The sequence below is a fragment of the Microcebus murinus genome, chromosome 18, assembly GCF_040939455.1.
Source record: "Microcebus murinus isolate Inina chromosome 18, M.murinus_Inina_mat1.0, whole genome shotgun sequence".
In the NCBI taxonomy this organism is placed as follows: domain Eukaryota; kingdom Metazoa; phylum Chordata; class Mammalia; order Primates; family Cheirogaleidae; genus Microcebus; species Microcebus murinus.
Window position 1 is genome coordinate 32,274,776 of NC_134121.1, and position 21,768 is coordinate 32,296,543.

The 21,768-nt window shown below is 42.4% G+C and overlaps 1 protein-coding gene across 4 annotated transcripts; it reads left to right on the top strand.

Moving 5' to 3' along the window:
- The first annotated feature begins 1,249 nt into the window (after window positions 1–1,249).
- Window positions 1,250–18,152, top strand: VEZF1 (vascular endothelial zinc finger 1). 4 transcript variants are annotated; one of them, XM_012762226.3, is made up of 6 exons: window positions 1,250–1,539; window positions 6,297–6,991; window positions 7,737–7,800; window positions 8,867–9,068; window positions 10,616–10,765; window positions 14,768–18,152. In XM_012762226.3, exons 1-6 carry the CDS (start codon window positions 1,507–1,509, stop codon window positions 15,193–15,195), a joined length of 1,572 nt encoding a protein of 523 aa, XP_012617680.1. In that variant the 5' UTR covers window positions 1,250–1,506; the 3' UTR covers window positions 15,196–18,152. The 4 variants fall into 4 exon arrangements, with proteins under 4 accessions (XP_012617680.1, XP_012617750.1, XP_012617825.1 ...); XM_012762296.3 differs by having other exon boundaries at window positions 1,253–1,539; window positions 8,885–9,068; XM_012762371.3 differs by lacking the exon at window positions 1,250–1,539 and adding an exon at window positions 3,496–4,389.
- Window positions 18,153–21,768: the final 3,616 nt, after the last annotated feature.

Genomic DNA, 21,768 nt, shown 5'->3' on the forward strand with positions numbered 1-21,768 from the left:
TTTGTAGTGGATGGAAAAGAAACGGACTGCCAAATTAGGGTACCTCAGTCAATTTCTATTGCCATAGAATTCTGCAGCCATATTTTTATTGTGTATGTTTAGGGGAAGGTGGAGATGGTAACCTTGATTGGAAGTGTCTGGAGGGGAATAAATGGGATGAGATATGAGTCAGTTGGTTTTGAAAGATTTGAAATCTTGAAATAATGTGTCCATCTGCTTTTTTTTTTTAACTAGAATTTATAAAAATATCAGTAATAAAGCCTGCCCTCTCATTTCCCTACCACAGGAGACTTCTTGGACTGGAGACACTTGTTTAATAATAGCTTGTCTCTGATATTCCCAGTAGCTACCTCTATGTGAGGAAAGGATAGAAAATGTTAAGGACATCATACAGGCTCCTCATCTACAAAGTTCCCGCAGCAGTGACGCCTACATGGAAGACTTGGAACTGCAAACAGAGGCTGGGGTCACCTTCGTGACATCTGACGCTGTCCAACCAGAAGTTCAATTTTTGTTCTGGGGGGATGAAGAAGGAAACAGACTGTACTAAAAGACTAAAATAATTTGTCTATACTTTGTCACTTGTTATTTTTATTATTTTTGGCGGGAGAGGAGGGGTGTTAGGGTAGAATTTCACATCCTATCTGGAGTGAAGGGGAGGATGAGGAAGCTCAGCCCTTTACCCAAGAATAACCCAGTAATGACATCTCTATGCGTGGGAAGTGTTTCCCTCGACACTGGGAGGATCTGAGGCTGCTCCCCAGTGGGATTCCCTGCTTGAGTTAGAAGGCTACTCAGAGGGAGATGCATATCATAGCAAGAGTGTGTAGGATTTAGCCAGCCTGGAACGAAATGCCAAAAGTGAGAGACACTCGAAGTCAAAGGAGCTTTCCCCAATTTGGAGGTGGGGGCCATGCTGTGCAGGAGGGACTGAAGCGCCAGGTGTCTGCCGTGGCCTGTGCCCTCCGCTGACAGTGTAAGAGGGACGTGATGCTGCTGGGCACCGTGTCTGAGTCACGGGAGATGGCCCAGCTGTGCCCAGCGGGCCAGCGCCAGACCCTGGCGTCCTCCATCTTCTCTCCTGAGCTCCCCCTGCTCCAGCTGCCTGAGCCACGGACCGCAGCACCACACACCCCCGCGGGGGGGGACGCCGCGCCCCATCCCCGCCCCCGGCCCCACCCCAGCCCCCCCGCGGGGGCCCTGACCCCACCGCCGGCAGGCACTGGCTGAGCTCCCAGGCGGCGAGCCGGCAGCCGGGACGCCCAGAGGGGGTCGGGGCAACTGGGGGCGGCGGCGGCCGGGCCGGGGCTCCCCCCCCGCCCGCGCTCGCCGCCGCGGTGGTGCGTCCCGGAGGTTACCGGAAGTGGCCGCGCTCGGCGCTGCCATGTTGAGGAGCCGCCGCTGCCGCTGCCGCCGCCGCCGCCGCCGCTTTGTTGTCGCCTCCTCCGGCTGAGGAGGCTCCCCGAGCGGGGGGAGTGGGGAGGAGGGGGGTCGGCCGCCGCAGCCATGGAGGCCAACTGGACCGCGTTCCTGTTCCAGGTACTGGGGGCCCCCCCGGGGGGGCACGGGGGGGACAGGGGGGCCGGGCCCCGGGCTGGCGGGCGGGCGGGCGCTCCTCCTCCCCTCCCTCCCGGCTCCGCTCTCCGGCCCGGCCTTAATCCCCCTTTGTTTTTCCGCCCGCCCGCCCCGGCGGAGCCGGGCTGCTGAGGTGAAAGGAGGCGGCCTCACGGGGTGCGGGGGAGAGAGCAGGCCTCGGGGTGAACCCAGGGCCCCCCCAGCGCACACACGCGCGCACACATACATACACACACACACCCTTCTCTCCTGCCCTGAAGGGGAAGGGAGGAGGCCGATCGCTGTCACCACCCCGCGGCCCAGAGAAAGGAGGGCGCCGGGCCGCTGGATAGCGCGGGCTGCCCAGCCGCTGCGCGCCAGCCGGGTCCCGCACCGTGGGGTGAGGGGGTCCCCAGGTCCTGCTCTGAGTCTCCTTCTCCCCCCCCCCGACTTCATCCATCTTTCGCTCCCTCTTCTTTCTTTTCACCTCCCTCTTCTTTTTGTGTATATGCGTGTGTATGTTGACTTTCTGACCCCCTCCCACATCCCCGTGAATAGCGGGTATGTCTAGGTTCCCCGCCACTCCCCCTTCCCGCCGCCCCCCTTGTGTTTACCCGGCGGAGGGGGTGTTGTGAGTGTGTTTCCCCTCCCCAAACTTTTTCACTGGATTTACATTTTTTCTTTCCCAAGCCTCAGCCGAGTCTTGGCAGCTGACACCTTCTCCCTTCGTCCAGCTCTCCCGCCGTCCCATTCAGCCCGGGGAATCCCCCGGCCAGGCGGGCCGGGGAGGGGGGAGCGCTGGGGGCCGGGACTCCTGGTGGCCCGACCTTCTCCCCGAGCGCTTTTCTCTCTCGGCCCACCTCGATCGTTTCCTCCAACCTAGTGGGGAGACGGAAAGTGGAGAGCGCAAACAAAGTCCGCTTACAAAGCCCCCAGATGAGTCACTCACTTGGGTGTTGGTCTTTGCTTTTTGCAAGAAACTTAAAAGTGACTGTAGCCGGTACGTTGGCAATTCTCTTGCCCGCTCACTTTAGTTGGGGGACCCCTCTTTGGAAGATCTAAGCTGGGACTTATTTTTTTTTTCCGGCTTCGTTTCTGTTTGCACACGAAGCATTTAGTGGGCAGTAGCGATGAGCTCACGGGGAAACTTCGGAACCGGAGGAGGTTAGGAAGCTAGCTCGTCACTTTTAAGTTGCGTTCTTCCCGCCTCTCTGAGTTATTTTCCTTCTTTGAATACTTCGTGAAATCCCAAACGCGTAGCTTGGGCGCTTGAGACCTTTCAGAACTAACCAGGAACGGATGCAGAATTTTCAAAAAATTATCATTCAAGCCACTGGATTCATCCCAGTGAATTTAATATAGGGAATTGGAGAATTCAGACATTACCTATTGTGTAGACCTGGTTTACAGGTCTTATTGTTTTAAGATGTATATTTTTTCAAATATGGACAATTTGTTTTTTTTTTTTAAGTAGTTACTGAAATATATTCGGGCTTCTTAAAATTGAAAATACTCAAAATTATGGAACTCAGGAACTTCCTCCTTTTCTCATTATGGTGTAGTGTTTTATTGTGCTTTGATAAGCTTGATAATAATGTGATAAGCAAACTTAAAATGCACTGGAAAAGAAATGATACATAACTAGCTGTCATCCAGGTTGGTGAAAAGGTAGCAAATGTTTCTTTTTCTCAAAAAAAAGAAAAGATATGGGATTGATGGGCCACTGAAGTGGTTTTCACATGATTAAAAACTATTAAACCTGGTATCTATAAACTTAATAGAGATTGAAAAATAAAACAGGAAAAACTTATAACTCATCTTTAGAAAGCTAGCTGAAAAATCTTTTGGAATACTTCTTAAAAAATTATTATTCTGTTCCTGGATAAAGCAAATGCCAAGCATTTTGATCAACTTTTTAGTACTATTTAATTGTTTTCAGCTATTAAAATCTTTTTTTTCCACCTGATGGAGAAGTGTGAAAGCTAATATTTGATCCTGGGTTTGGCGGTGTGTGCAGGGAAAATTGTTGGAAAACTTAAAATGTAGAGACAAGGGCAGTTGAATGGGTGAAGGGAATATTTCAGCCTTTTTTATGGAAAGGTATGAATAGACTTAATCAGTTCTGGTATTAAGTAAATTTCACTGGGGAAATGGAATTAAATTTTCTTGTTTGTTTCCTGGAGCATCCTATTGAATTTATATTTTAAAACAATACCTGCTTGCTTTCCAGATAACCTGGTGGAAAGTGAAAGCTATAGCTGCTAAAGTAGTTTGATGGATTATTCTTCTAACAGGACATTCAAGATATGACTCACCGATGCTAATTTGTTCAGTACAAAATCTTTTACCCTCTGGCACTGGAGATTTCATGGTGCTATATCCTACTACCCTGGGTGATGAAATAACATTTCTGTTTTGTTTTTTGCCAGCCTCAGAAAAAGGAAAGTTTGAGCAGGGTTAAAAAACCTTGCTGCCGAAAGAGATGGGAGATAAAATTAAAACTTTGATTTGATGATGATAGTCAAATAAAAGCCCAGAAGTTATATTTTAAAAATAAATTTAAAAGTAAATCACTTAACTAAAGGCCAGCTGTGGTTGTTATTTTACTCTGTCTCTCCCCCAGAGAACAAGTTGGGAAAACCCAGTTCCCCCTTAGAAGGCTTCATGTAGAAGTGTGGGGATCCTAGGAATCCTCAGAGAGTGATTCCTGTAGTGGTTCTACAGCATTTCACCCAAGAAGCAGGGACCTGGTGTGACCCTCGTATGAGAGTGAGCTTCAGCAATGCTGTAAAAATACTTTATGTTGCCACAGACATCTGAATTGGTAAAATGGCAGTAAGTGCTTTTAGTACTCCATCGTACTAATGGTTGTTTAGAATTGAAAAATGCCTCTATAAGTCTGAACTTTGTCCAGAAGATTTGCATTCGTATTATCTGATCTGTTAGCCTTTGAAATTGTATATCTTGAGCTATCTCCAACTATTAACCATTTGTATACTGTATGGAAACTTGAGTGTCTTACAGCAAGGTTGGAAGAGGGGTGAGATTAGAGTCCAGTCCAAATTCTGTAAAATTTCTGCTGATGTCACCTGGGTAGATAGACCCTCACTGTTACAGGAGCTCTACCAATTAGATTAAAAGTGGACTGTACTTCGGTTATGAACACTAAGTCCAGAAAGATACTCATAAGTAACCACACAATTTCTGAGAGCACTTCCAGGACTCAAAGAGTGATTAAATCAAAATTATTAAATTAAAGGTGATAACTCTGGATACCACACCTCCTAATCATTTGGGGGAGACTAATTCCAGGCTGTTGTGCTGCCATCAAGTAAACATGGAACAATGTGTGGTAGATATTCTTATCCATCAAAGGAGGAGCTATGTGTGAGAGAGAGAGAGAGAGAGAGAGAAAGAGAGTGTGTGTGTGTGTCCTTGTTTCTTTCTTCCTTAATCAAGTTAGCTGTAGGATTTGTGGTTATAGATGAGAGGGTAAATAACTGTCTAAAATGTCTAGATGGGATGGGTCCCTCCTAGGACTTTGTATGCTTAAATATTTGGAACTCTTAGCTCTGAGTGCCTGTATCCTTTTAGGATTACAAAACTCAAGACTCTGTCAAGAGTTTCAAAAATAACGTTGGTAAAGAACAACATATTAGGAAGAACTATTTCAGGAATTTTTTCCATCATTTCCTAAATGTTTATCAGTATGGAGGTACGGAGAATTTTGAAAGAATCAGAACCAAGAGAGCAACTACTCATAAATACCAAGAACCTGATCCACGATGAAATTTTGGTTTCAGTGCAGCTAACGAAAATTTCCAGACAGTATCTAGCCCCCAGTTTTGAAGTGGAGAAGCACTTTATACCAGCAAATGTCTAATACTTTATCAAAACCTACAACTGCTGGAACTGCTGGAAGAAGATGAACATGAAAGGAATTTAAGTGTTTGTTGTTTGTTTGTTTTTCTCATTAGTCTGCCTTTGAGAGTTTAGGGTTTGAACAGCTAGTGTTGCTGAAGGATGCAGACTCCAGTATAAGATTAAATGACCTGAGAACAACTGACAGGTGTTTTGCTGTGGGTTACCTTCACAGATGCCTTGCAGGTTGATTAATAGCAGGTTTTGTTTCGATCAGATCTTTTAGTAGAGTCAGTGAAAACTTAAAGTTAACAACTAGCATATGTATTCAGAGAACTACTTTTCTTTCATCACTTAGCAACAGCCCCTTTTCTCAATCACTGAGAGTTTTCTGATGGAAAGAGAAAGACATGATGCTTTTCCTTTCCTGGGTAATAGACAAGTAGATGATTGTCATTGTGTGTGTGTGTTTGTGTGTGTGTGTGTGTGTGTGTGTTGCTACAGTAAGGTACTGTTAAATACTTCAGCCTGGAGTGTAATTTTTTTGACAACTTATTTAAACTTGGTTTCAGCACTGACTAATGCAAACTGATTTCATCAGCTGGTATGTCCCTTATGAACCAGAGTAGTCTGTAGTTTAGTCAGCTGTTCAAAAGCAAGATCACTGTCAGCAACTTAGTCGCAAAAGTTTTATGTCTGCACAGTGATTTTTCAATGCTTTAAATTGGGAGCTCTGAGAGTAGGTGGTTGCTGGATCTCTTGCAGAGAATAGCTTACAGACTCTTTGACTGTTTCTTCTGGTCTCTATTGTCTGGAGCATGTTGAATTTTGAAGGTCATTGTGAGAGGCTGAGTTTCTGAAGTGTAAATGTTTGGTTTTAGGCCCATGAAGCCTCCCATCACCAACAGCAGGCAGCACAGAACAGCTTGCTGCCCCTCCTGAGCTCTGCTGTGGAGCCCCCTGATCAGAAACCATTGCTTCCAATACCAATAACTCAGAAACCTCAGGCTGCACCAGAAACATTAAAGGATGCCATTGGGATTAAAAAAGAAAAACCCAAAACTTCATTTGTGTGCACTTACTGCAGTAAAGCTTTCAGGGACAGCTATCACCTGAGGCGCCATGAATCCTGCCATACAGGGATCAAATTGGTGTCCCGGGCAAAGAAAACCCCCACCACGGTGGTTCCCCTTATCTCTACCATCGCTGGGGACAGCAGCCGAACTTCGTTGGTCTCGACCATTGCAGGCATCTTGTCAACAGTCACTACATCTTCCTCGGGCACCAACCCCAGTAGCAGTGCCAGCACCACAGCTATGCCCGTGACCCAGTCTGTCAAGAAACCCAGTAAGCCTGTCAAGAAGAACCATGCTTGTGAGATGTGTGGGAAGGCCTTCCGAGATGTGTACCACCTCAATCGGCACAAGCTCTCCCATTCAGATGAGAAGCCCTTCGAGTGTCCTATTTGTAATCAGCGCTTCAAGCGGAAGGACCGGATGACTTACCATGTGAGGTCTCATGAAGGAGGCATCACCAAACCCTATACTTGCAGTGTTTGTGGGAAAGGCTTCTCGAGGTACTGCATTTTGCTTTGCTTTTCTTCATTATGGTATCAGTGAACTTCAGTCTTGTCTCTGTGATCTGGAAAGTTTATGTGAAAATAGATGTGGGCAGGCATGTGTTATTAGAGATTGGTGATAGATAAGCATTATGCTTCCAGGTCTAACTCCAGTTTGGTGTGGTTGACAAGTGGTACATAGTGATTAACCTATTATTTCATTTAAGAAGTGTCTTGGTGGACTGAGGCCTTCATTTGGCACATGGATACTTCTTATCACTGCAAAACCACCAGTTTCTAATTCAGTCGGGAGACTACACATGAGGTTCACTGCGGAAATCAAAGAAACTCATTTCCTGGAAGTCCTTGGATACTTTTAATAAAACTTTTAGAAGAATGTTTTTCCATTTTTCTGTGGATACTAACATTTCACTAATTTTCATTTTAAAAGCTTTTAGAGTTAATATAATAGTAGCTGGTTTTGGCAGGTGTTAGGACTAAAACTTCAGGTGTTTTGTAATTGTAAAGAATCAAGACCTAATATGATTTGATGTTGACTAGGAGAGAAAATTAACAGGTAAAGGACTCAGACTTTTGTTTATGGTAAAAGAGGTAAGGAGGCTTGCACTGGGGAAGGGGACGGTGATTTTGCTAGCTTTCTTTAAAATTCCCCCTCTCTATCTGCCAAACAGGTAAGCATCACATAGGTAGCATTTCTTTGTGTGTTATATTACATCTTCTGTTGAAACTCTCTCTTTCACAGGCCTGACCACTTAAGCTGTCATGTAAAACATGTCCATTCAACAGAAAGACCCTTCAAATGCCAAGTAAGAGTTAAAATGACTTATCCTTAGTGTAGTACTTAATGCACATTATCTAGAAGGTCTGAGCCAGTCAAATCTTGCCATTCTTTAACAGTCTTAAAATCACTGGCTTGAGTAAATGTGGCCTATTTGAATTCTAGTTTTATAAAATGTAAATAACAGCTTCTATTTCTGTAAAACAAGATCATTTAAGAATTTCTGTGTTATTTTTGTTAAGCTATATTTTCCTTTTCCTGGACAATAGCCTTTCTTATAAGAAAAAAATTTATAGTCTTGCAAAGATTGTTGTGTATTTGGAATGAATAAAATAATAAAGGGCTTTAATTTAATTTCTGGATTGATGATTGAGGTTGTTTTAATTGAAGTAGGAGAAAATATGAATTTTTCTCCCAAATGTTATCACATATTGGACTTTTGCTGTTACCAAATTGGAGCATTTTCTAGTTGTTTGAAAATCTGTTCAGGTTAATGATTTTATTTGACATCAGTTGTGATAACAAAAAGGTTAAGAACTTTGCTAAATCAAGTGACTGTTTTAGGCATCAGTAATTCTGGTTTGTTGCTGCAGTACTGCTGCTGCTTTTAGTTAAATTTGTTAATGACTGATTTTATTAAGTAAATGGTTGAATTCTAAGAAAAATCTAATTGGAGGGAGGAAGCTAGTGTCATTGAGTAAGTGCCTGCCATATGCACCAGGCTGTTGATCCACCAGTAATTTTGTGAGTTGGGAATTATTATCCCCATTTTGCAGATAAAGAAACAAATTCAGATGGGTTAACTAACTTGTTCAACATTACACCATTTAGTAAATTGTAGAGCTCATTTTAAATCCAGGATTAACTGACTCTAAAGCTTATATCTTTTCACTCCTCTGTGTTGATGTATTTTCTTCTTCCAAAATGGAATGCTCTAAAATTCATCAAGTGTTTTAATTATAATTATGATTCTGGGTAACAAATGCAATTAAAATTCAGCTAGCTAAGTCAGCTTGCTGACATGGGTAGGGCAATGCATAGAATATAACGTACTTTAAAATGAGTAGAACAGGATAGTCTATATTTAAAAAAAGTTTTCCTCCCTCATGCAGACGTGCACTGCTGCCTTTGCCACCAAAGACAGACTGCGGACACACATGGTGCGCCACGAAGGCAAAGTATCATGTAACATCTGTGGGAAGCTCCTGAGTGCAGCGTACATCACCAGCCACTTAAAGACTCATGGGCAGAGCCAAAGTATCAACTGTAATACATGTAAACAAGGCATCAGTAAAAGTAGGTGATGCTTCAGATGTTATTTCTTTTGCATTTCAGATTATGAAATCTGCATGTTTTTATAATGTATCAAATGTATTTTCACATGTGTGCTCTCAGGACTATATTAATGTTCATTTTACATGTTTCCTCCTATTACTAAAGTGTGCAAACAGGCAATAATGGAGAGAGTATATTCGAGTCAGAACTGTGCTTTACCTGCATATTTCCAACAGCACTGATAAGCTCTCCACTAATTTTGTTTTCAATCCTGTGCTACTAAGAACACCCACATTAGAAGAGCAGAATTAGAAGAGCAGGTATTTTTCAGCATGTCAGCTCTTCTATGGGGTTTGAATAAAAAGCTCTAGTGTGTTAGGATTGAGGCAGCAGAAGCCACACTAGGAAGCTACATCTCTTTTTTTTTTTTTTTTTTTTGAGACAGAGTCTTATTCTGTTTTCCCTGGCTAGACTGCAGTGGCATCAGCCTAGCTCACAGGAACCTCAAACTCCTGGGCACAAGAGATCCTCCTCCCTCAGCCTCTTGAGTAGCTGGGACTACAGGCACACTCCACAACACCCAGCTAAGAGACGGGGTCTCACTCTTGGTCAGTCTGGTCTTGAACTCCTGACCTCAAGCAATCCTCCTGCCTCAGCATCCCAGAGTGCTAGGATTACAGGCATGAGCCATGGAGCCCTGCTGGAAGCTGTATCTTACACTAGGCAATTTTAATTGTTTTTATTTAAAGTTAAGGAGATTCTCAAGTACCAGTATTTCCTAATTCCTAATGATATTAATAACATATCCTTAATAATAATCCTAAAGGTGAAAGCAATGTTAACAAGTTTGCTTTTCAAACTCAAATCTGTAGAGAAACGGGGTACCATATCCACTTGAAGGTTTAAATGCTTTGTTTGTTTACCTTAAATTCAGAGTTAAAGATGGAATATTCTAGAGACTTGGGGATAAAATTCCCATTTTATCCTATGCATTTACCCAGGCTTAGCCAGGCTTTTACTGTTTAGATTGTCCTGACCAATAGAAGAAGGCATTTTCTTAATCCTGTATTATATTATGTATGTACTTTATATGCAGCAGAAACATTAAATGTTCAAAAAATGGGTGGCCACAAGTGAATGGGAAAGAAAGCTTAATGTGATTTAATCTCATTCATTTTTGCTTCTTTGTAAATACACTGGGTTTATTATCTAGCATGTGATACTTTAACTTTACAAAAATTTACTTTTAATGTACATCATTGTAGTCAGATTTTAAAATGATATTTTGATGAACATTGATTAATCTATACTAATATTACCCAACTTCCATTTTTAAAGATGCTTGCTTTTTAATATGCAGAGAATTCTTTTCTATATTGTTTTTACCTGCTTCTCTAGATTTTTTAATAATTTTGTTTATTTTGACTAATATAGACACAATCCCAAAAATATATACTTAGTAAGAGCTATCAGGTTAAAAGGTCACAGAGGCATGAGGAGTCAATTTTGAAAAAACAGCCATACTTTTTCAAGGTAAATACAGTGTTTCTGGTTTATCTTTGGAATAGCTTGCATGAATGAAGAGACCAGCAACCAGAAGCAACAGCAGCAGCAGCAGCAGCAACAGCAACAACAACAACAGCATGTGACAAGCTGGCCAGGGAAGCAGGTAGAAACACTGAGACTGTGGGAAGAAGCTGTCAAAGCAAGGAAGAAAGGTAAGATGAGGCTTCCAGTGTTCAAAGTGTGGCCAGAGAAGTATTTTCATTTGTTCTGCCAAGTGATCAAAGTAGAGAAGCCACAATTTAGGGCGAGAAGCCACAATTTAGGGTGACTAGCTTAATGAAAACATGTAAATATTGTGGATGCTGGGAAATATATAGTTTAGTTACTGGCAGCAAAACATCCAGGTAAGTTTTTCTTACTAGGAAATAAAATTTCTCAGTATTTGTTACTATGTTCTTTCCCTTGATTTACTTTTCGTTGCAAATTTGAAACCAAATTTGGTCCTTTGGTATGCTCAGAGTTCCATTTTGATGTCAACCTCCATGTAGTATGGGCTCCTTTTTTTCTTTCTGAAATATTCCCACTTTTAGAGGTGGATTGAATGTCCTTATGTGTACATAAGTTCATTTTCTTATAATTCTGCCATTTTTTGCTCTTTAGTGTTCTTTCTGCATTGTATTATTTATTACGTGTTTCAGACTTTATAGTGCTGATGTTTGTTCTCTTGGTCTCACCCTTAATCTCTTTCAGTATATCAGTGTGACTGGCCTTAGCTTAACATGTCTGCACTTATGCTATTAGGGACTTTACTGTAATTGTTAGAAAAATTAAGTAAGAATGGTTTGCTTTTCTCTAGTGTATCTTATATAGAATGAGTTGGAATATCACTTTTCAACATACTTTTTAACTTACTAGTTACAGCTTTGGCTTCTGGACTATTGTGCAGCCACTTCAAATAAATCATTTTGTCAATGTATCATCAGCCACAGGACAAATTTATAAATTCCTTCTTTCCTCCTCCACCCCTGCCATGTTTTGTTGTTTTCTTTTAAATGCTAAAGAATCCTCTGCATATAGGCTTCTCTGCATGAATTTCTTTGCTAGGTAGTTTCTTCCACCTTTTGCTCATGTAGTGTGACTATTGCCTTCTTCCGAGCCATTCTAAACATCCTGCACTAGGATAAAGATAAAAGGAATATCATCCTTTTTATACATCTACTGGCATTGGTGGAAAAGAGTGCAGCACAGTCCAGATAGCCTTTCCATCCTTGCTCAGCTGCTTCTTGTTCCTTTCTTCCAAAGGAAAATTTATCATTATTTTAATAAAATGTTTTGTGGGTAGAAGAGTGGGGTGGAGGGAGAGCTGGTAGTGGGGAGCAAAAAAATATAGTGCTATGATAATTGCATAGGAGGCTGAAAGTATATTAAGGTTGGCTGGGCATGGTGGCTCATGCCTGTAATCCTAACACTCTGGGAGGCCGAGGCGGGAGGATCACTCAAGGTCAGGAGTTCAAAACCAGCCTGAGCAAGAGTGAGACCCCGTCTCTACTAAAAATAGAAAGAAATTAATTGGCCAACTGAAAATATATATACAAAAAATTAGCTGGGCACAGTGGTGCATGCCTATAGTCCTAGCTACCTGGGAGGCTGAGGCAGGAGGATCACTTGAGCTCAGGAGTTTGAGGTTGCTGTGAGCTAGGCTGAGGCCACAGCAGTCTAGCCCGGGGAACAGAGTGAGACTCTGTCTCAAAAAAAAAAAAAAAGAAGAAGAAGAAAGTGTATTAAGGATATTTTACTTAGAAGGGTGAAGTGTTTAAGTCATAATAAAAGGACACTTAGTTTAAAAGAAAACACAGGAGAGGAGGTGAGGGGGATAGCACATAAGACAGAGAAAAATCCTTTGTGGAAAGCAGGAGGAGAATATCCTTAGCACTGATACTGGCACCTCAAAATTGAGTTGGTTTTCTCTCTCTTTCTCTCTTTCTGCACTCCTCTATTTGGTATTGTATTTCAGTTTGATTGCACAATAAGACTTGATTGTTTAGCTCATCCTTTGACCTCCATGAAACAAAATGCTATTGTATTCCCATTCATAGTATGAATCTCTCTGGAAATGACCACTGATATTAGAGACCTCTGTATTCATGTTAGTAAATTTACGTTTTGGGGGGTGAGGAGACTCCTGACCTGAAAACCTAAACTTGAATCAGCAATGTCCTTTTAAATAATTAGGCCTACAAAAGGTAGTATAAGTCTTGAAACCTGGTTGAAATCTTACCATCATCTTGGGAGCTTTTTAAACATATACATTCCTAGATTCCACCTAAATTTCACTGTTGGCCTTCCTGGGAATACTTTTTTTTTTTTTGAAACAGGTTCTTACTCTGTCACCTGGGCTAGACTGTAGTGGCATCATCATAGCTCACTTCAGCCTCAGACTCCTGAGCTGGGCTCAAGTGATCCTCCTGCTTTAGCCTCCAGAGTAGCCACCATGCCCAGCTAATTTTTCTATTTTTTTATAGAGACAGGATCTTGCTTTGTTGCTCAGGCTGGTATCAAATTCCTGGCCTCAGGCGATCCTTCCACCTCAGCCTCCCAAAGTGCTGGGATTACAGGTGGAACCCACCATGCCTGGCCCAACTCTGAAATCCATTTTTTTTAAGAAGTTCCCTAGAGAAATGATTTTGAACATCAGCCAGGTTCAGGAATCTCTGATATGGAGTATGCCAAAGTTACATTGTATTGATCAAGGAATGGCTGCTTGACTCAAAGGTCCACCTGAGGTGACCTGACCTATGTGTAGGTCATATGCAGACCTCCATCTTTAGTCTCGAATGCATTTCTCCATTTTGACAGCCAAGTCACAGCCAGCCCACCTATCCAACTCTTTACTGCCATTTTATGGCACACCAGCAGGTGGTGCTGAATTTTGTTGCAGGATGGGTTGGGGGGTGTCACTTTGGAGGGGAGGGTACCCAGGTTTTGCTAGATAATAAGGACCAGGGTCCCCCAGCTGACTGCAGGGTCTCCTTGCCTGGCTAGTTCTTGGCATGTTTGGTGGTGTGTGTAATATGTGCAGTTAAATGATACTACACAAAGTAAGTGACTATGTCAACATCAGAAAGAGAAGAAGTAATAGGAGTGAGGAGAGTATCAATCTACTGAGAAGTCCTAGCACTCTGGGAGGCTGAGGCAAGAGGATCGCTCAAGGTCAGGAGTTCGAAACCAGCCTGAGTAAGAGTGAGACCCCATCTCTATGAAAAATAGAAAGAAATTAATTGGCCAACTAAAAATACATAGAAAAAATTAGGCGGGCACGGTAGTGTGTGCCTGTAGTCCCAGCTACTCTGAAGGTTGAGGCAGTAGGATTGCTTGAGCCCAGGAGTTTGAGGTTGCTATGAGCTAGGTTGATGCCATGGTATTCTAGCCTGGGCAACAGAGTGAGATTGTGACTCAACAACAAAAAAAAAAACACCAAAATCTACTGAGAAGTATTTTTTCTTTCTTAACATAGTTAAGAATTATAACCAGAAACAAGATTTAACTAGAATGATTTTCCTAAAACTGAAATAAACAGGTGATATAAGAATAACTTTTTTATCATTCTCTAATTATGCATTTTTAAAACCTTAACAGAATGGTGGCTTCATGTCTAAGAAGGCTTTAACATACGTATTATTGAGTATGCACACTTCTCTCTGCTAGTCACAGTGTGCCTTATGAGAAGATTTTTCTGACTATCTGTTATTGTGTAACTATTGGTTCAGCTCTGTGTAAACAAGCCCTTTCTCCTGGCCTGCTGCTGGTTGGCTCTTCCCAGGAAAGTCTTTAGAATTCAGAGGAGGGGGTAGTGAGAACACTTAGCCCTTCTTGGTATCTCTGCCCCCCAGAGTGCCTTGCAGAAGTTAACTGATCTTCCCACCAACACTATGAGGTAGGTAAGTAAGTCTGAACTTGAAATCAAATGTGCAAGGCTAAACAAGTTGCCCAAGCCCTTGCAGGAGGTATAGCATCAGAAAGGTAACTCCCACACTGAGATCCCTGGCCCCTAGGCTTGAGCGGCAGAGAATCCTCCCTTCCTGTTGATGACTTGGTAGGAAACTGTAATTTGGTTTATTAAATGTTTGACTTTTTTAATGAAAAGAAATTGATTCAGAAACTGAATTTTTTTCACTGTTGTGAAAGTCTAAAGGCCCTTTTGTCTTTTATTTTAGAAGCTGCTAACCTGTGCCAAACCTCCACGGCTGCTACGACACCTGTGACTCTTACTACTCCATTCAATATAACATCCTCTGTGTCGTCTGGGACTATGTCAAACCCAGTCACAGTGGCAGCTGCAATGAGCATGAGAAGTCCAGTAAATGTTTCAAGTGCAGTTAACATAACCAGCCCAATGAACATAGGGCATCCTGTAACTATAACCAGTCCATTATCCATGACCTCTCCTTTAACACTCACTACCCCAGTCAACCTCCCCACCCCTGTCACTGCCCCAGTGAATATAGCACACCCTGTCACGATCACATCTCCAATGAATCTGCCCACGCCTATGACATTAGCCGCCCCTCTCAATATAGCAATGAGGCCTGTAGAGAGCATGCCTTTCTTGCCCCAAGCTTTGCCTACATCACCGCCTTGGTAAACAGTATTATAAAATTAAAATATGGGTTAAAGTAAATATTTACCAGCAACTTAACTTTTAGTTGATTAAAACAAAAAGTAAACCATGAAATTGGGAGATTTTATTACATTAGTTAATAGTGTAGTAGCATTTTTCTCCAATTTGGCTGGGATTGTTCAGAGTAGGGTATGTATGTAACTTATCACTGGACCACTTTAGTTTAATAAGAAATTCCTTTTAGCTGACAGCATTGCTTAAACAGGATAGTACTTGGCAAGATGAGATGCCAGAATTAAACCCAATCATTTAAAAAAAAAACCCATTTCAAAATAAAAAAACAGCATACTGTTTCTAATCCCCAAAAATCATTTTATTCTAAACGCTAGCAAAACTCTTCTCCCTATACAAGGTGGATGGCTGATTTTAACCTGAAATTCTAAATCCACAGACTGAGAGCTAGTGTAGAATTGTGTTTATTGTTTTTATGAATAAATACATGCATTGTCATAATAAAATGCATTTCAGAGAATATGCATTTTACCTTTGGGAATATGTTAATTTCAGGCAGCATTCCCTATGGGAAAGGTGATACCAGCTCTGATATGCAAAGCATATGATAATTTATCATTCTAACTTCAACATATAATAGGGATTGTGACCTGATATTTGGAGATGTAAATATTGCTCAGCATATTAATCCTGATGGAATATAGCATTGTAGTTGACTTTTTAAAAAAAAAAAAAAATCTAAAAAAAAAAAAACCACCAAAATATACAGATTGTGTTTTGGTAAGAAAAGGCCGCAACTGACAGAGAAGTCAAGTGTGCGGACAGGCAGGCTCCTAACAAAAGGAGGCCAATGGGACTCCTGTTTGGGAGCCAAGGAGTACTTTGGAACAGTTCGAATATATTGCTTTAAATTGGAAGACGCTGGAGGCACTGGGATGTGTTATGCCCCTCTCTCTCCCAATCAGAGCCTGTTGATGTTACAACAGGGACAGATGTGTTAGTTGCGCACTAGAGTTTATGTCTTATATTAAATTGTATACAGTTTTTATTCTAACCACTAACTAGGTAGTATGCCCCTTCAGAACAAGCAGAGTGTATCTCTTTTTTTTAATTTCTCCTTCCATTTCTTAATCAAGTATTGTGCAGATTTGTTCAACTTTGTAAATATGGACATCACTTTTTTTTTTTTCATTGCAAAAACACTTGTATCAGCTTTGTGGTGTTTTCAAGGAGATAGCTGTCTGCACTCCTGTGGAAACCCAGCAATGATTGTGCACGTTGCAACATGTGCTTTTTATTTCTTAGCAGGATGTTTTATCTCTGTACATAAAGTAGAAACCAAAAGGTAGGGAAACAGATACTCTTTACACCATCATGTCACACATTAATGTTTTTAAAGCATCGTGTTTTTAAAAAAAGTTAACTAAAACCAAGACGCTGTGATTTTTTTTTTTAAGTTGCAATATGTTTTTGGTTTTTTCTTTTTTCATTTTTTAATCTTTGCAGTTAACAGAAATGGAAACTAGTTGTGTTAATCTTGCAGAATGTTTGCAGGACTGACTATCAAACTGGATGACTTCTGTTTATACCCCACTGTGTCAGTTCAAGCATCAAAATACCTTGCATCTGAGGCAGACTTCCTACATCAGGGACAGGTATCTGTGTGTCATTATACAAAACAGTTCTAGGGGGTTGAACTACATAGTAAAAAATAAAATAAATAGTACTTAGTGTAAAATAATTTTATAAATGATCTTTTGTACTTTAGGACATTAAATTGTACAACTTTTGTATATATAAAAGCTTAGGAACTTTCTGTTTAGCAGGAAGGCAACACATTCCTACACTTTTAATGTATATGTTTGTTATAATGTCCATGTAAACATGCCCTATGTTTGTGCCTTTTAATTAGTTTGTCTCAATAAACAAAATGTAGAGAAAAATATGTAGCTATGACTTTGTTACAACTGTTCTTATCCACAGTACAAAAATGGTTTGTTTTTAATATGTAGAGCATTATGTGTGGACTACTGGAAGGACTTGTGTAGGGAAGGCCCAAGAATGGCCCTGCTGAGGCCTGGATTGGGGGACAGTGGCCACATTTGGAGGAAGCCCACATTTCCTGGCATGCAGACCCAAGACTGGGTTCTGGCTCTGCCTGCTGGGACCTTTCATCTCTCTGATGGGCTGGCAGTCACTATCCTCCACAATTCAGACAGCCCAGGCTTCCTCCACAGTGGTTCAAGGAGCAGTCCTCAGTGAGGACAGTGTGGGCCCTACCTCCCAGGCTAGAGCGTGGTTGTCAGAACCCTGAAAGTATTAGTTCTTAAAAAAAAAAAAAAGATATATACTAGAAATGATTGTTTTATCAATTCATTGTATAATAAACAGGAGTGAGACTTCATTGTATGACTTCAGTTAAAATGCTATTTTGTATGCATTCTTTATTCACTTAAGAAGCTTGTCTGCAATAATAAAGCCACGTTGTGTCTTCTTTTGGGAGGGAGAGAGTTGATGGCAGGATGGGGGTGAGGGTGGGCCACTGAAAAGGGAGGCTGAATAGGTTGTGCGGTGAAATTCTCCTGTGTCTTGGAGCTGGAATTGAGTTCTGATGCTGATGAACTGATTCAACCAGGTGTTGAAGGCACAACGGCCACCGCTCTACGAAAAGGCAGAATATATTTTTCTCTTCTGGTTGTAAAGCTTCCTCTTTATCAGATTGGCAGCTAAACAGTTGTATTAGATAATCCTCAAATCTGACATCCAGCGTGTTATGCTCTAGGGCTCGCTGCTTGGCCTGCATTTGCCTTTTATTGTGTATCCATTTCCCTCCTACGGTGTGCTCCTAAATGAAGGTTTCTATGTAAGCAGATGATGATTTTACCTGTCAATACCAGCACTGTATTACTAACATGCAAAATACTGCAGATTTATTTTGACAAATTAAAGTTAACCGGTCACAAATGTTACGATGGATTGCTTAATAACTCAGAAGCTTCATCAGTTCACTATGATGATAGAGAAATTTTTGAAGTACTGCTTCTTTAGGTGTACACATCTCAGTATTGGGCTGGAGAGAGGGAGGGAGGGACCAGTGTCGGGCTGGTTGGTATCTGGATACCATGGAAAACGGAGGGTGGAAAAGCACCAGACCACAGTGGGGAAGTACCCTTGCCCAGCAGCTTGAGTAAACCCCAGGAAGCCAGACCTTGGGACAATGGCACAGGTTTAGGCCCCTATCCTACCCAAAAGAGTAAATGGGTTTAGAACATTTTTTATCATGCTCTAGGATTCAGTTTCTTTAATTGAAAGGTATTTTAAGCTGGGTCCTTTGCTCATTTATGTTTAACTAGATTTATCATGTCCACTACAGTAATGTGCCAGGCACTGTCATGCACTAAGGGTACATGTAAAGGCGACTAAGACATGGTTGCTGCCTCCAAGGAGGCTGTTAAGGGAGATGTGATAAGTACCCAAGTGAAGGTATCACCAGACAGATGTCAAGATGAGTCTGACACTTAATGAAAAGGTTTTAGATATGTACATCTGTTTTACATAGAATGCTTTCCAAACTTCCTGTAATAATTACTTTAGTCTCTTGATTGACTCAGTGAACACAGCTGGAGGAAATATATTTCTTGTGCTGTTTTTGTCTTGGGAACAAGAGAAGTGTTATTTTACTGAATTGCTAGATAATCTTTCCAATCCCGCTGCCCAGGTGTCTCCTTTTCTCAAAGGGCCTGGTAGTTTGGTCCTCTTGGGAGAGACCCGGGTTCAGGATGTTGAGGGGATAGTGGACACTTTAGTGTCCTTGAGGTTCATTAGAGAAAAAGTCCAATCTGTTCATAAGATAGTAATTACTTTCCCCTTCCTGCCTTAATATTAATAAATCTGGCCCTCAGTCCTGCACCCTCTCCATTTCCTCCTTAAAGCGTCTCAGCCTAAAAGGATGTCATTTGTCACCCCCATTTGGGCCTATAAATCTCCCCCACAGCTGGCCTGACACTAGCAGATTACTGGATAATCCCCCCTGCCTTGTAAAAATAGGGGGCTGGCAGGTCAGTGTATAATGATCTAGTGCAGAATACTGACTGAGTCTGCATTAGTCCACACTCTGGCTGCTCTGGCTGCCCACCATTGGGCAATCTAAGGCCCATTTACTTCCCAAGAAAGGAATGGAGGGTCAAGGACTTTATTTTGGATCTTTGTGTGATCCAGCCCTCTGCCTAGACCTACCTATTAGGGGTTAGTTAGCCTTCTCCTTCCCAGGATAGGCACTTGACCCAGATCTTGGCTGGCCCTGGCCCATGAAAATCAAGTAGACATCACTTTACAAAAACTGTCCTGTCATGGTAAGGAAATGAATTTTTATACTTCAGATTCTATATCACCACTGACTTGCATCATAATTGCAGACATTTTCTTCATCCCTAATTATCTTAAATTGACTTCCCACCTCCTTCCCAATCCCTAAATACCTCTTTGAAGAGTGCATAAAATAAGAACTCAAAATCACTACCCTTATTGAAGTGAATCCTTTGTAATAAATGTAACTGCTAACCATACAGGAAGAATTCTCAGGTGTTTTTGTAAATTCTCATTGTTAATGGGGTTTTCTCAAAGTGAGGTCGACCTGCATTTGGCTGTATCAGAGGCCAAAGATGGACATTTAAGGAAAATGTTTTGTTCTGCCAGTGAGCTATTCCTTTGGCATGACAGCTAGAAAGAACGAGGAGACCAAGGGGAATGGAAGGGACATGACCTTCCAGTGACTGGTCCAACAACTCTATCTGGCAGTCAGTGCTCCTGTCCAAGGCTGGGGCAGATGTGCCAGTTCTAGAGGCTGCCCATGGAGAGGAAAGCCAGACTGGGATGGGAAGCTAAGTCTTTGTCAATCTTAGGAGCAGCTGGGGGCCACCAGCCTTACAATCCCTGCAGAGTCAGCCAGATTCAGAGATCTGACTCACAGGAGCCTGGATCCCCAAGGCTCTGGTCCATGAGCCAAGAAATTCCTACCTTTATTAGTGATGGGAAAAGAGCCAGAGAGAAATCAGTCTTGCATGTGTGGGGGGGAAGGGGGGAATAGGGAGTCTTGGAGGTTAGGAAGAGGCTAAGGAAGGGGAAGGAGAGATTTTGGGGGACAATGCTCTTGTGCTACCTGTGTCTTCGCCCCTACCCCTGACCTCCATCTCCATGTGGCTGCCCTAAGCTGAACACAATCACTCAGAAGAATTGGAATTAGGTTGCTAGTCCAAGCCAGCTGTGATCATTTTAGCTTCAGTGAATAGGCAGAAAAGAAGATGTGCTTTTCTTGGCCAGATAAAAGACAAAATCAGTAGCTGAAGAAACAGGCAAGATTCAAGCAACTAGGAGGGACTACCCCTGCAGTGGGGACCTGTGAGCCACTTCTTGCTAGAAGAGGTTGGAGCCCACCATTTTCTGGAATCCCAGACTTCTGTCCCAAGAGAGTAGCCCTGTCAACCAACTTACGGAAAGTTCCGTCACATTGTCAATACCAGAGCCTCTGTGGCTATCAAGGATCTCTGAGGGAGAAGAATAGGGACTGGGGGTCTTTGGGAAGAGAGAGAAAGAAGATGGAGCCTTTCCCTGTTCCATAGGCCTAGAATGCCCTCCCCACAACCAGCCCTCCAACACATTTTCTCTACTGTGGACCCTTAGACATCCAGCAAAGTCCAATTGAAATATTGCTTCCTCTGAAACCACACATAACTTCAGGCAGTTAGTTTATTCCTCCTTGGTATGACAGGAGGAGTTAAGAGATATGAACATAAATGTGGAAGTAGTCCAGCACCCCCAGAAGAGAAGCTAGTTCCTAAATTGTGCTGAAGGTTCCTAAAGTTTTGTCACATCCCTAAGTTCCTGGTTCCAAATTAGTGGGGCCATGGCAGCCTGTGATTTTTGCTGATTTTGCCCCGTACTGATGAGTCCCAATGTCCGGGAGGCCTGAAACAACAAGGAACCAAGCACCAAGGCCAGAAACAGGAGCAAGCACCAAGGTAAGTGAGGAGGGGCCCCGGAGGACTCAGAGCAGAGGGAAATTTGGCATAAGGGATGGTGAAGAGGCTGTAATACAGGGTTGTGATCAGGAGCAGAGGCTTGGAATCTGACGGGCCTGGCTGGGTGTAAATCCAAGCTGTGCCACTTGGAGCTGTGTGACCTTGGGCAAGGTACCTAACCTCTCTGGCCTCAGTTTCCTCAGCTGTAAAATAAGGACTCTAATAGCTACAACCTAGCAAAGTTGTGACCTGATTCATATAAAGTGCTTAGTACAGAATCTGATACAGAATACGGAGCCCCGAACTCAATGGGCCTCATCTCCATCTTGTCCTATTTCCAGTCTCGGTCATGGCAACATCAGTTTGCTCAAAGCCAACTGCATCCTCTGAAAGCCCTGCGAAGGAGCTGAACACCTTCCTGCAGCGCTACCTCGCCTCAGACTCTGCGATTTGGGGGACTGGCCATCCAGCACGGGAACCAGAGCTTCATCCGAGAAGTGAGAAGATTAGATGGGAGACACATCTCCTCAAAAGTAGTTAGTTGGAGGCTGACAGAGATGTGGCAGGC

Bases quoted from the DNA above. Each gene is read 5' to 3' on its own strand.
- VEZF1 (XM_012762226.3), top strand. From the start codon at position 1,507: ATGGAGGCCAACTGGACCGCGTTCCTGTTCCAG. The intron at 1,540-6,296 runs GTACTGGGGGCC...GTTTGGTTTTAG, and splicing joins GGACCGCGTTCCTGTTCCAG to GCCCATGAAGCCTCCCATCA. The intron at 6,992-7,736 runs GTACTGCATTTT...TCTCTTTCACAG, and splicing joins TGTGGGAAAGGCTTCTCGAG to GCCTGACCACTTAAGCTGTC.